The sequence below is a fragment of the Talpa occidentalis genome, unplaced genomic scaffold, assembly GCF_014898055.3.
Source record: "Talpa occidentalis isolate TD23 unplaced genomic scaffold, MPIMG_talOcc4v2.1 talOcc4.8, whole genome shotgun sequence".
In the NCBI taxonomy this organism is placed as follows: domain Eukaryota; kingdom Metazoa; phylum Chordata; class Mammalia; order Eulipotyphla; family Talpidae; genus Talpa; species Talpa occidentalis.
The window spans coordinates 89,354,225-89,368,128 of NW_023605194.1; the positions used below are offsets into that span (position 1 = coordinate 89,354,225).

The 13,904-nt window shown below is 36.1% G+C and overlaps 1 protein-coding gene across 1 annotated transcript in view; it reads right to left on the reverse strand.

The window, feature by feature from the left end:
• IARS2 (isoleucyl-tRNA synthetase 2, mitochondrial) overlaps positions 1-13,904 on the reverse strand; it is a 43,335-nt gene that overhangs the window by 17,915 nt on the left and 11,516 nt on the right. The window contains exons 10-13 of the mRNA XM_037496721.2: positions 12,969-13,059; positions 11,643-11,794; positions 9,267-9,427; positions 321-423 (exon numbers count right to left, since the gene is read on the reverse strand). Of these exons, the coding sequence (XP_037352618.1) occupies positions 321-423; positions 9,267-9,427; positions 11,643-11,794; positions 12,969-13,059 (507 nt within the window). The remainder of the gene's footprint in view (positions 1-320; positions 424-9,266; positions 9,428-11,642; positions 11,795-12,968; positions 13,060-13,904) is intronic.

A 13,904-nucleotide genomic window follows, 5' to 3' on the forward strand; every position in this document is an offset into this window, starting at 1 on the left:
TTTTCTTGAAATTAATCTTCCAATTTGGATTTTTTGATGTGTGATGCAACCAGTTAGATCTACTGCAGACCCTACAGTTCCAGTGCTGGACACTGCTCTCATAGTGACCAAAGAGTTACAACCCACAGTGATCCTCATCAAGGTAACCAGTAGCCGTCCCCCTCCCTCTGCACATTTAATACCAAGCTTCTACAGCAAAACAAAGGTGTTTACTCTCAACTGTGGGTTCTGGTGACTAAACTCACCAGACAATGTAACTACCTTTTAACTGCAAACCATTACTCATGCTGTGAAGTCATGTAAGGCACATAAGAGCTCACCTTTGCCAAGACTGCCTCAGGAAGAAGCTGCTCAGGAGGAAGAGTCCACCAGACATCACTGCCGTGTTCTTCCACCAGTTTGATAATATGCTCAATGGTTTGGCTATGTTGTGGGGACAAAACAGTATTGTTCAACTAACTACTTTAACACTGAACATTTTTAATTTACTTTAAAGAACTTTAATTTACACGCCACATCCTTGGGAGCTGCATTCCTAAAACTGCTTCTATTATCCTAAACACTTCTGGCATCCCCTCACCGCTCACAGGACTAAATCCAAATCCTTAAGGCAATGCCACACAAGAGCACAGAGTAACATATCCAGGCCTGTATTCTGATTCTCCACTCTCTATAAATATTACCACGCACAAGTCTACTTCTTGTTTACTCATGACCATAATGGAGTCACATACAACTTCCAAGCTTGGTTGCTTCTCTGTTAAAAATGCTACATTTGTTCCAAAAAATATTTAATTAGCATCTCCAATGTCTTGGACACTGCTCCAGACACCATAGCTACAGCAGTGGACAAGGCAGGGAAAGCCCCTGCCTTGGTGGAACTTACACTCAGTGACCCTACGCACTCCTGCAAAATGACTAAACTAAAGAAAACAGTCCACATAACACTTAGCACAGTGCCTCACAACAGAAAGCCAATGAATGCACATCAAATGAATACTGAAATGGATTCCTTTGGGAAGAAATAGTTATCATGTATTTGAAAAGCTCAGAAATATTTACACAAATATTCTCACAGGAATAACACACTTTTGATTTATTATCATAGTTTTACGACAGCACAATTTCCTCTAGTTGCTTCCACTGAGGGACCATGGATCTTGGAGCCACGCAGCTTTGGCACAATCTCTGACTCACCACTTACTAGCTATGAGACACCTGGCAAAGCAATGAACATTTCTGTACCTCAGTCTGTAAAAACCTCACAGTACCATTAAGAGTGATTGAAATATTAACCAAGTTTACATATAAAATGCCTCGAGCAATGTCTAGTACATATTAATAAGTATTATGTAAACATGATGTATGGATTTTCTGAAGTCGGGTCAATTTAGACAGTTAATTTTGCTGACCAAATTACCAAAACGCATGTCCACAGTAATATTTAAAGATTAAAATATACATACTAGAGCTAACTTTTTAAACCATCCTCCTTTCTATCACACTACTAATGCAGTAAAAAGCTTAAGTGTAAACCCACAGGAGCTCACAGAAAATGGAGAAACTAAGTCCTTAATCTGGATCTGCTTCTTATTAATATTAACAACATGGGATAAACTTTTTTTTACCTCTTTGGGTCTGATAATTCATGAGTAAAATAAAGTACTTATAAAAAATTGTTGTGGGAAGCAAAAATCAAATGGGAATTATAAATTAAACATGCTATACAAATTGAGATGTGAAATAGAGTTGGTATACTATGGAAAGTAGATCAAAAAGTGTAATGCTACTAGTACCCAAACACTAAAAGAAATGAAAAGAATGTTAAAATGGGCACAACTCCACATTTCCAATATAGTTACACATTTTAGATGGACTTTAACAGCAAGATAAACTTTTTGTGATATGAGACCATAAAACCTGCAATAACTAGTTATATGATAATATTTAGTTACATATTACTGTTTTATATAGTTTACACAGAACATTTTATCAGTCAAGAAAATATGAATACACTATAATAAAAAATCTGAATAAACCTAATGTTATTACTCTAAGAGAAATTTAAAAAGATACTAGCAAAGTACATTTATACATACACAATTACCCAGATATGCTACTCATACCAGTTATGAAATTTTCATCAAAAAGAATGCTTATCTAAAATGTGTCATTTTACCTTTTTATTCTTGCAATGGATCACTAGATTGCAATTTTAGTGAAAAGTAAAATAAAGCAATAAAACAGTTTCAAATGTGTTGGAAATAAAAACATAAAAAAAAAGTAAAAGCAGATGGTTCAAATTTCATTCATTTAGAAAATCAGATAAAGATGTTAGGATTATTATTAATCAAAATAAAAGCATTTGTGTGGAAACCACACATTATATTTTTCAATGCACTTTAAAAGCACTCTTGACTGAATTCACAGAAAAACATTTTAGTAGGTCTTTTTTTATTATTAAGATTTATTTTTATACAAGAACTAGGGTACAGGCCAGAGGTGTGGAAGAGTGAGAGAATTCACCAGAGACAGAGTGGGGAGCAGAACAGGCAGATGGACTGAACACACTGCTGAGAGGAGCAGTGGCGGCACAGGAGAGGTCTGCTGCGCCATATGGGTAGTTCCCTGGCTGGCCGGGAATCGAACCCACGCTGCAGAGGCTGTGGACATTAGTATCTCTTGATAGAAACGCTCCTGGACCTCGTCGTTCCTTCAGTCAAGAACCTAAACAAGTGGCACAGGTAAAGCCAGGCCCCAACACCACTAAATCACGATTCAATTCTATTTATACATCTCTATTCATTCTTCCTAACTCTTCTATAAAGACAACCACTGCCCTGTGAACTCTCAGTCCTCATCTCTGGGGTTTACTGATAATAAGTAGAGGTGAAACACTCTTACTACCCATTATAACGAAACCATGAACCAGAGATGAAGTCAGGGGACCAGGGAGTCTCAGGAAATAAGTGTTGACAGAGCAAGTACCAAGTCCAAAGACCAGAGTCTACCTGTGATTTATTAAAAACTGACAGGGATACACTAGACTAGTTCTTAGCTTCAGTTTCTACAAACACAGGGACACACTGTGAGGAAAAAGGATGTATGAAAAATTTTAGTCTTAAAAAAAGAAAAAAGTCCTAATATTTTACTCAGTAACTTGACAGCTATAGGTGATACTTACATATCTACTATCTACTTGACAATACCAAATTCAATACCTAACAGAACTGAAGTTCTTTTGACTATCCCTAAATTTCATACAATTCAATGAAGCTTAAGAACTGTATTTTAAATATTACTTAACTATATTCAATTACCTTACTAATAAGTCCATAATAAAAATACAAAACAACAAGAAAAGATTCCAATTTTGCAGTGGGTCTGTTAAGGCAACTATTAAATCCCATGGAGATTAGTGAACGACTCCACAAATCTAACTAAAATTGACATTTTAATTGCTATATTTTCTTATAAAGGTATTGGTAATTCACTTAATACAATGTTCAATGAAAGAAGTTTAAGCTTGCATTTATATATGTATACACCTTACTTACAAATATATTTTTTAATTCATAAAAGTCCCTTATTTCAGCAAGGAGGAAAGACTATTTTGGTTTTTCTTTATATTTACCAAGTTACACTTACTAGAAATGAAATTACCACACTATGTTATCAACACCAATGAAAATAATCCTTTTTTCAAATCTAATTTTAAAAAAGTTTTCATGAATAAAACTACATACATTATCAAAAAAATGAAATGACCCAATGTTTTTCTCATAACATGCATATGAATCTGGATAAAAGGAAATTGTTTCTAATGGATCTAAATGAAATATGCAACAGTTTAAAGAGAGGAGACTCTGATCTCATTAAAAGAGAGTCTCATGGATTAAAGATTTGCTTTCCTTACTTTACTAAATGTATTTCAGTGTTTATGTTCTTTCCAGAGTGCTATTTGAGGTCTTAGACAACTATATTACTTTTATTTAAAACACAGGAAAATTAAATGACAATTGAAGCTAGGGCAGAAAAAGAAAATTTGCAAGAATGCCAATTTCAAAGACAAAAACATTTTCTCAATCCAAACAAATCACAATTTAAGTGCATGGAATTTGTATCAAAGAGTGAAAACTTTCTCTTGACTTGTACTCTGGTAGCTTGAATAATCTGAACAAACTATGGCAGAGAGTTTCAGAAACAAAATTTGCAGTGAACACACACCACCTACAAATTCGAGGTGGTCTACCAGGCTTCACAGGTAAGACCAATACTTTATAAGCATAAATTGGTAAGACCAATTTAATGTGCAAACAAAAATCAAAAAAGAATTTGGAAAAAATACACATAAATGCTGCACAAATGCTCCAAAGATTCTCAGTGCTGTGGAATTCTCTGTGCTCAAAGCATCTTGCAAAGCCCAATGTGGGTAGCTCTCCCTAGACTACCAGCCTGTGTCTTTTATTTTTTTTATTTTTATTTACTTTTTTTAATTTTAATTTTATTTTTATATTCCCCATACAATTGCAACCCCCTTATTTTGACCCCAATCCCTCCTTTCCCCGCCCCCCAACCCCCATAGAGTGTCTCTGGTTCATAGTTGTTTGTTGATTTTGATTTTTACTTTCTTATAGTTATTCTTTTTCCTGGTCTCTTATTTAAGTTTTCTAGATTCCTGCTATGAGTGAGACCATCCGGGATTTTTCTTTTTCTTTCTGGCTTATTTCGCTGAGCATGATCCCTTCCAGTGCCATCCATGTTGCTGCAAATTGCATGTGTTTATCTTTTTTGAATGCTGAGTAATATTCCATGGTGTATATGTACCACATCTTCTTGATCCAGTCATCTATTTTTGGGCATTGGGCTGGGAAAACTGGGTCGCTACATGCAAAAGAATGAAGCTTGACTACTACCTCACACCATACACAAAAAACAACTCAAACTGGATTAAAGAACTAGACATAAGACCTGAAACCATAAAATACATAGAAGGAAATATAGGCGAAACACTACATGATATGCACATCAAAGACATCTTTACAGACACATCACCCAAAGCAGTGATAGTGAAGGCAAAGATAAATAGCTGTGACTACATCAAATTAAACAGCCTGTGTCTTTTAAAATGTAAAAGATAAAAGCTTAACTAAGCCTAAGGTCTGGTGGGCTGCGAGTACTTGCAGGGAGCTGGCAACCAGCAGGGGTGGGGACACAGATTTGAATGGCTGCATATTCAGTCTTCCAAAACTGACTGACAGTGAGGGCCTCATAAAACAACTGTATCAGATGTCCTTACATATGTATTCTTGTATATTAGTCTTCTATTTCCTTAAGATACTTTGAAGTGTAATTTTTATAAGGAAGCTGAGATCATGCTTTAAGAAGTGTTGAAACAATTTTAAAGGCATTTCTTAGTGATACTAAATGTCCTTCAGAAAAAAATACAAAGAAGTCAGAATTCATCTTCGGAAATTTAAAAATTCACCCACTTTGTTAATCTCTTAGCACAAACACACAGTTAACTAATAACTTTAAGATCATTATAAATCACTGTTGATAAAAATGGGTGAAACTCCTTATCACTACATAATCTATATCCTCCTTCCATTTTAACGCTGTGTTTTATAAAGCAATAAGTCCGCCATAAAACTTGCACTTTACGCAAGGACCTTATCTAACCACATGCATCACGTGTCCCTTCCTAGCTTCCAATCAGTGAATATTCACTAGTTATAGCATGAGCAACTGTAACGCCAACCAATCATTCTGAACTTTGATATCAGCTGGGCTGGGGTTTATTTAGTGTGTTACAGCAATTCAGCAGCATTAAGATGAATAGGTAGTGAAGAAACTGTTGCTGCCTCCCCACTATTTCCTGTGTTTGTAACTTTATAAAAGCAAAAGATGTACTGAGGATCTATGACATCTTTTCTTCTGCAAGTTACTGGAATAACAATGAGGTAAGATGATAAATGTTTCATAAGTAGTAACTTTTAGAACACAACGAAATTGGGAAATTTTATTTTTGATGTAACATTTCACTTATGTCTTAAAGATGAAAGGAAATGATTGGAGAAATTTATCTTTAATGAATAGTATCAATTTTTTTCACCAAAATTTTTTTTTTCATTACTAACATGAGCAAAAATGTGAGGTGGCAAAAGCAAATACTCCAGCTGATTAAAGTTCATTTGCCTATCCTAGTCAATTTCTTGTAATTTCCAGAAATCAAGAGCTGAGTTTTCTAGAAATGTATAGTAACTATTACAATAATATTGTTAAATTGATTACAATCATGTGAAATGAAAGAAACTTAACAACTCCTTTCTAGGTAGCAAATGTTTCTTAATTTTTTCTTTGTACTTATAAAGTATTTGTCTTTATTAACTAGGAATAGGTTTTCAACTAAATTATAAATTCATACTACAGATTTAGAAAAATGTTCGATAATGTTAGAGTCAGAAATTAATACAAATACAAAAATTAAGTGCAAATCAACTGAAATCAAAATTAAACATGAGTTTCAAATCCACTAGTCACAACATTTAAATATCAAGATTCTCGTCTGAAACAAGTTATATTAAGATAACTTATGGACTCAGGTAGGAGTCTTGATATGCTTCCTGGAGCTATCAATTGTAACAGCAACTCCATGTGGACTGTGTATCAATTTCCAGTGGAGATGCTGTTACTTTTGGTGGTTACCAACTTGCCAACTTAACAACATAGGGTATAATAAACCAAGACAGACAAAAAAATCATGGTCACTTAATTCTCATTTGATTAAGGTGGAAACAGGATAATCTCTCTTTCTGTATGATAAAACTGACAAATAAGAATAACCATTTCCTTGAGTCAAGTGTTATGGCTCGAAAAGAACCCAACAATGGAGGAGGATTTCAGCCATCACTAAGAGGTAGTGTTCAGGAAGATGACCTATGAATTGACAGACGATATGGCTGATTTCATCTGTCATTTCTGTAGGCCAATATTCTGTATACTACTGCGACTTCAAAAATCAGAAATCAACTAACATCAAGCAACAGAATGGTAGATGTGGAGAAAAGAATCTGTAACACACCATGTAAATGTACTAACTGTAAATAAAATGCAAATGATACCTAATAAAAACTGTCTTGGTTTCTCTGACAAACTCATGTGTATTCCCCTTAGCTTACTGAAAAATGGTCAACGAAATAATGGTCAAATAAACTAGTAGGCTCTGCTTACTAATATATACATACAGATCCACCTGAATCAATTCAAGAAGATTCCCTAAAAATCTTGTTCTCTAAATACTGAAAAGAATGGGAAGCAATGGCATTGGCTTAAGAACATTTCTTAAAAGAAAATTCTCAAGTGTAGAATTTTAAATAATACTGTGTAAATTGATCTCAGCTTTAATTCTTAATAGAGGTCTTAGAAGAGTAGGAGTTTACAGATTATAAGAACATGAACAACAATATTTGGGCCCAAGAGTCTCAGCTCCAAACTCTTAGAGTGAAACAGCCTCACAATGACTTTCTGGTCTCTAGCCTCTAGTTTCTTTTCCTAAAACATACTCTTACTCCTCATGCCTACTTAACAGCACTACTTAATACTCCTCAATCGAGTATTCAAGACTCACAATTCCCCCAACCAACCTTGCTCAGTGGTTACCTTCCTGTTCTCCTCACACAGCTTACTGCACACAGGTGAGGCTTTCCCGCCAGGCCTCAGCTCCAGCTGAACCCTCTACTGGCTAGGTACTTTCTAAAATTTCCTGCCTAATCTCCTGTGCCACATCCTCTGTAACTGGAGCTCAGGAGAGGCTTCTTGGTTCAATGTCAGCCTCAGGCAGAGCTTTAGTGCTGCCCTCTGAGCCAAGCCGCCCTAAGGTGTCAGATTTCCCATGAGGGAGTGCCATAAGGTGTATTTCAAACTGAGAAGAAACCTCAAAGGATACCTTATGGTGTGACTAGAGGTAATCACACACACACACACAAAAAACCCTACTTAATCAACATAAAACCCCCTGAAACACAACCATTTACCAAAAACAGCATCTGAAAAATATTGATCATGTCAACACTGAGAAACAGAAGCTTTTACCAAAATAATAATGAGCTCCAAGGTAAGGATACACACAGTCTTTTGAATTCCCCATGATTTGCTGGTCTCCATGCCTTCAAAAATCTCGGAAGCCTCAGCTGATGAAATGCGAAAACACCAAAATGTGCTTGAACTCTTTCCTCATGTTACAGCATAAATTAGCAGAAAATCCTCTAATCAAATGAAAACAAAATTACCCAAAGAGAATGAAAACCTGGGCTGTATTCCTAGAAGGGAAGACTCGCATTCCCCTTTCTTTCCACATCAGTTACTGAGTCTCCCTCATTTACTGGAGACATTTACCAGTGAGATGATCATCTCATTAATGTCAGGCACTGGGTCAGATTTGGTCACTGGCTCAATAGTGTCTGGATTAGAAAAAGGTCTTTTACAAATATAAGTTTTTCTACTCTGAATAAATTGTCATACCAAAAAAACACCCCAGGAAAAATGAAGTATAATCATCATCAGAGAAAATATAATATCATACTTCCTTACATTTCAAAGGATCTAATTTACCTTTGCCATTTTTACTGAAAAGAGTAAACTCAGAGGAAGAGAGTAATTCCAAAGGAAAAATTATATACCAGGTTCCTCCACTGACACCTCAGAATTCCTGACACCTTATCTATCACCGAAGACACAGTAGAAATAATGAATCATCAAGGAAAAAAAGGAGTCTTTGCTTCCAAGTATCTACATTGAAATAAAAATGCAGTTGTGAAAGTTTCAGCCTTTTGAAAAGATCTTTCTGAAATTTCTATTTTACTCCCCTGAAAAGATAAGTTTAGAATATTTTATTTAAAATACACCTGAAGAGTCTCCCTGGTGTTGCAGGGGTTGAAGTCTCAACACTATCAAGGTATAGCAGCCACTGCAGCATAAGTTTGATCCCTGACCAGGAAGCTGACCCACATGGCAGAGTAGATCTCCTGTCTCACCCACTGCTCCCCTCAGCAGTGTATTTCAGTAGATCTGCCTGTTCTGCTCTCCACTTTGTCTCTGGTGAATCCTCTCACCCCTGTACCTCTGACCCACAACCCAGTTCTTGTGTGCATAAATTAATTAAATAAATAAATAAAAATACACCTTAGGTTTAACAGCCCACTAGTTTTGCATTAAAAAAAAAAAGAACTCACTTTAAAATGCTAAAAAATTTCACAAAGTTCTACCTGTTAATCAAGAAGTCATCTTTTGTCTTATGATGAAACACAGGAATTGGAACACCCCAAACTCTTTGCCTTGATATACACCAATATGGCCGCCTATCCATCATGTCAAGCATGGAATTCAGTGCTGATCCAGGAATAAACTTCACCTTTTTTAACAATTCCTGCAATAGATTCATAAATCAAGCCTAGTGAGAGAAGGCACAACAATTTTTTCTAGAGCTGTAACTATTTATTCTAACACAGTTCTTTATTTTTGGATACTGAAAGTCAATGACACATGCCCTAATCTCCCCTGTGCAAAAAAAATAAACTCAAAAGAAAACAGACTTCAGAGCAAAGGAGGCAAAGTTCAAACAGGGTCACAAAGGACCTACAGAAATAACATCTATAGCAGATTTCACTTTTGGAGGATGTGAAAAGAGGTTTTATACTAATTTCCAAACACTTTAGAGCACAACTGTTAATAACAGTGGAAGTACTATAATTATATTAAACTCAATTCCAACTTGATTTCAATGCTATTCTTTAAATGTTTAAAAATTCAGCTATTGTTGGGGCCTCCCTAGAGCTGCAAGGGGTTAAGCACCACACTATGAAGCAATCTGCAGCCTCTGCAGCACGAGTTCGATCCCCAGCCAGCCAGGGAGTAACCCACATGGCGCAGCAGACCTCTCCTGACTCGCCTGCTGCTCCCCTCAAGAGTGTACTTCAGTCAATCTGCCTGTTCTGTTCCCCACTCTGTCTCTGGTAAATCCTCTCACCCACCACATCTCTGGCCTGTACCCCAGCTCTTGTTTGCATAAATAAATAAATCTTTTTAAAAAAAATTAAGCTATTGTTTTAGGCTGACAAACAAGGACTGTTATGGAACCTAATTTTACATTGTAATGGTTTAAAATATAGAAAATACTCTCAAAATAAGTCACTTTCTATTTATGATCTCTCCACCCTCCCTTCTTTCTTTCCTCCCAACTGCAAACTGCTAATATTTGATTCCTGTCATCAATTATCAAAAGCTGAACTGTATAACAAAATGTTGGATAATAATCACAAAAAGGCCAAACTATGCAAACGTATTTTGAAAAACTCTTCTCTTCATTAATAAAAATACCTTAATGTTTTCAGAGCGTGTTCAAAGTCTCCTCACTTACCCAACCACCTAATTACCAGATATGCCCACCCCACCCCACCCAAGTCTTCTGTAGCACCACCTACTGACAGAATGGAAACATCCACAATTCAATTTGATTAATACTTGGTTTAAAAATCTAAGAAATGCCAATACCGATGAGATATTGATTTTGTTAAGGAATAACTATTTCTTTTTTAAAGTGTCAATAATGGCACTTTTAAAGAGTCCTTATTTTTCAAATATACATGCTGAAGTATTTATGGAACAAATAATGCCTAAAATTTGCTTCAAAATAATCCAGTGGGTAGGGAGTAAGAGGCTGAGTGGCAGAAGAGGTGCAAAAGTTCATTTTTATTGAAGGTGGGTAATGAAAACACTGTCTTATCCATTCCCACAAAGAGTAATAGTTGGAAATTGTACATATAAGGAAGCTAAAAACCCAACTTGGCTTCAGAAAACTGCATGAGACTCAGATGTTCTACAACCATTAGTCTACAGAGCTGAAAATTACAAATTTTAACATGCACAAGGAAAACAGGCATCACAGTAACATAAAAATGAAAGAAAAAAAAATCATAGTTGTCTACTCTATACAAACATACAAAATATAAATTGCTATGCACTGACCTAACTAGAGCTCCAAATTCCCAGGCCAACAAATGAGCCAACTAATGACAGTAATATAGTAGATGCAACCTGTAAAATATCTGCATATTCAGCCTGATTAACAAATAGACTTCTGAGCTCTTTAATGCAATAGAATCAAGTTGTTCATAAGACACATGTATTGAAAGATTCCAAATACATGTTTATCCAGAATACCAGTACTTTCCAAAGGGACTGAAATTTCAATCTTAAGGAGGGAAAGGGTTTAGAGAGTTATTAAATGCCTATTTTGTGCCAGAAACTGTTGTGGGAGCTTTAATTCACCCATCCCTTGAAGCAGGTTTATATATATAGAAAACAGGTTCTGAGAGGTTAAAATACTTGCTAAACTCAGCACTGTCCCAAAGGGAGAAGCTTTCACTGACTGCATGCAGGAATTCACTCAGACTCTTTAGCCCAATTTTCCCCACTAGCATAATGAAGGAATGGAAATCTAAGGTAGTTCCAGATCTGAGATTCTCTGACTCCAAATCCACATTGTATGAAATAGTAGTAAAAGCAAGATCCCACCTCAACCTCATACTCAACCCTTTCATACTGAGGGAAGGATAAGCCCCTGCAGGAGAAGCCCTTTATACCTTGGCTGTAGACTTAACGTCTGCGATATTTATAAACCACTGCTTGCTGGCACGAATAACCACTGGTTTCTTAGTTCTCCAGTCATAGGGATAGCTGTGTACCAACTTTTCCTCTTTCAACAAATTCTTTGCAGCTTGAAGCATCTTTATAACTTGAAAAAAAAAATCATTAAATCTTAGATTAGACATAGTTTTAAAGTTAGACAACAAAAATTCTAGTAATGCTCTACACTTCTAGAAGTACTAAATCTGCACCAATAGATGACAGGTATCAATAGCATAATCTGAATTTCCTGGCATACAAAGTGGAGACCGTAAAAACTTAATCAGACTCCAGATACGCAATTAACGTGGCTCTTCAAAGGAAATGTATCTGAAATTCAGAGTCATAATTATTCATACCATAAATCTCAAAATGGTTTTCCATAATCCAGAAGAAAGTAAAAATAGTGGGTTCAAATTTTTCCCCAAAAAAGACATGGGACACACGTATTGAAAGATTCCAAATATATGTTTATCCAGAATACCCTTAATATCTGTGAATGCCTCCTAATTTGGAAATAGGAGCTATGCATATATAATCAAGTTTAGATGCTACCACCCCGGGATAGGGGGGCCCTAAGTTCAGTAACTGGTATCTGTATAATAAAAGGAGAGGCTGCTCAGAAACAAAAGATCAAAGCAGCTCAGGTGCCAACAGAGCCAGAGTCTGGAATGCAATAGCTGTATACCGAGGAGTGCCAGGATTTCCAGGTGCCTCCCCCAGCTAAGAGGAGGCCAGGCTGGCATCCTCCACAGGGCTTGCAGAGGGGGTACAACTACCAACACCTCATTTCAGACTTCTGGCCTCCAAAACAGTGAGAGAATAAATTCTGTTTTAAGCCACTAGACTTAAGGTAATTTGTTACAATTCCAGGAAAATAATACCCAGGTCTAATTAGCCTTAGTTTGGGCAGAAAAGGTATGGGTTGCTAGGTCCATAATTAGGCAGATAGAAGAGTCCAGACTTCAAGGACACCCAAGAAAGTAACACATAGGCCTTGCTACAGAGTCAGCAATTTACAACTGTCAGAGAAGGAATAGTGAGCACTGATAGGTGGCTGGCATGTAGTCTCAAGGCCTGATCTCATTTTACTGCTGAATATTATCTCTGTCGTACTAAATCATGCCCCGATTAGCTCAAACAAATGGAACAACTTGAAAGCAAAAAAATGAAAACTGTCTCAAACTCTATTTTAAGCTATAAAAGTATGAGAGAAGAGCCAGCACAAGGTACTGCTGCTGCCTTTCAGAAAACACACACAACAGAGCATAGACAATACTTACCCACATCTGTTCCCTCTTCAAGGACAGCTTTGTGTTGAAGTTTAGGACCTGCAGCATCTGTGAAAACGCCATCTTCATCCACTAAACAATCCTAACAAAGTGTCATTTCAAACAATTAAGAATCAAGACATTTTATCTTATCACATTATCCGGCAAAATAATATACATAATACATCTCAGTACAGTTTTTCACTACATTGAAAATTTGAGTATTACTCAGATAAGAATTTGTGAATATACACATAAATTATTGAAGGCAAAATATCTTATTAAAAAGCATACACCTGAAGTTTAAAAACAAAAATAACATATACTAAAACATCTTTTACTTGGTCACTACTAATTTCCAGATCAATGGCAACGATTTTGTTATACATTACAATAATTCCATACATTATAATGATTTTGAGACTTCCCTATCAGTGGAAAAATTCACTAAGTAATTGATATGTGTAAAACAGATTTTAGAAAGAAGTTATAAAAATGTTATTTTCAAATATTAAGTTCACTAGCCATTTTTCAGACATTAAAATTAACTTCTTCATGTTACTGAATAATTGAAAGAAAAAATTGCCCCCATTTGATATATATTCTTCAATTCTAACTGTGTATTGATTCTGTGCCAATTCTAGGAAATCTTTCTCAATCAGCATGAATTAATGAGGCTTTGAGGCACTGGAAAAACCCCAAATATTTCACCATTTAAATTAACATGACAAAAATGATTGTTTCTAACTGAAAAGTAAAGATGTTAGTATTTATCATTTTCATTCAACAAAAGCAGTGATTGGAGGGCCTCCCTGGTGGCTCACGGTTGAGCGCTGGGTTGCAATGCTGCCCGCAGTCTCTGCAGCCCGGGTTGATCCCCGGCCACCAGGTGAGAGTCCCACATGGCGCGCAGACCTCTCCGGCCGCCCGCTGCTCCCCTCAGCAATG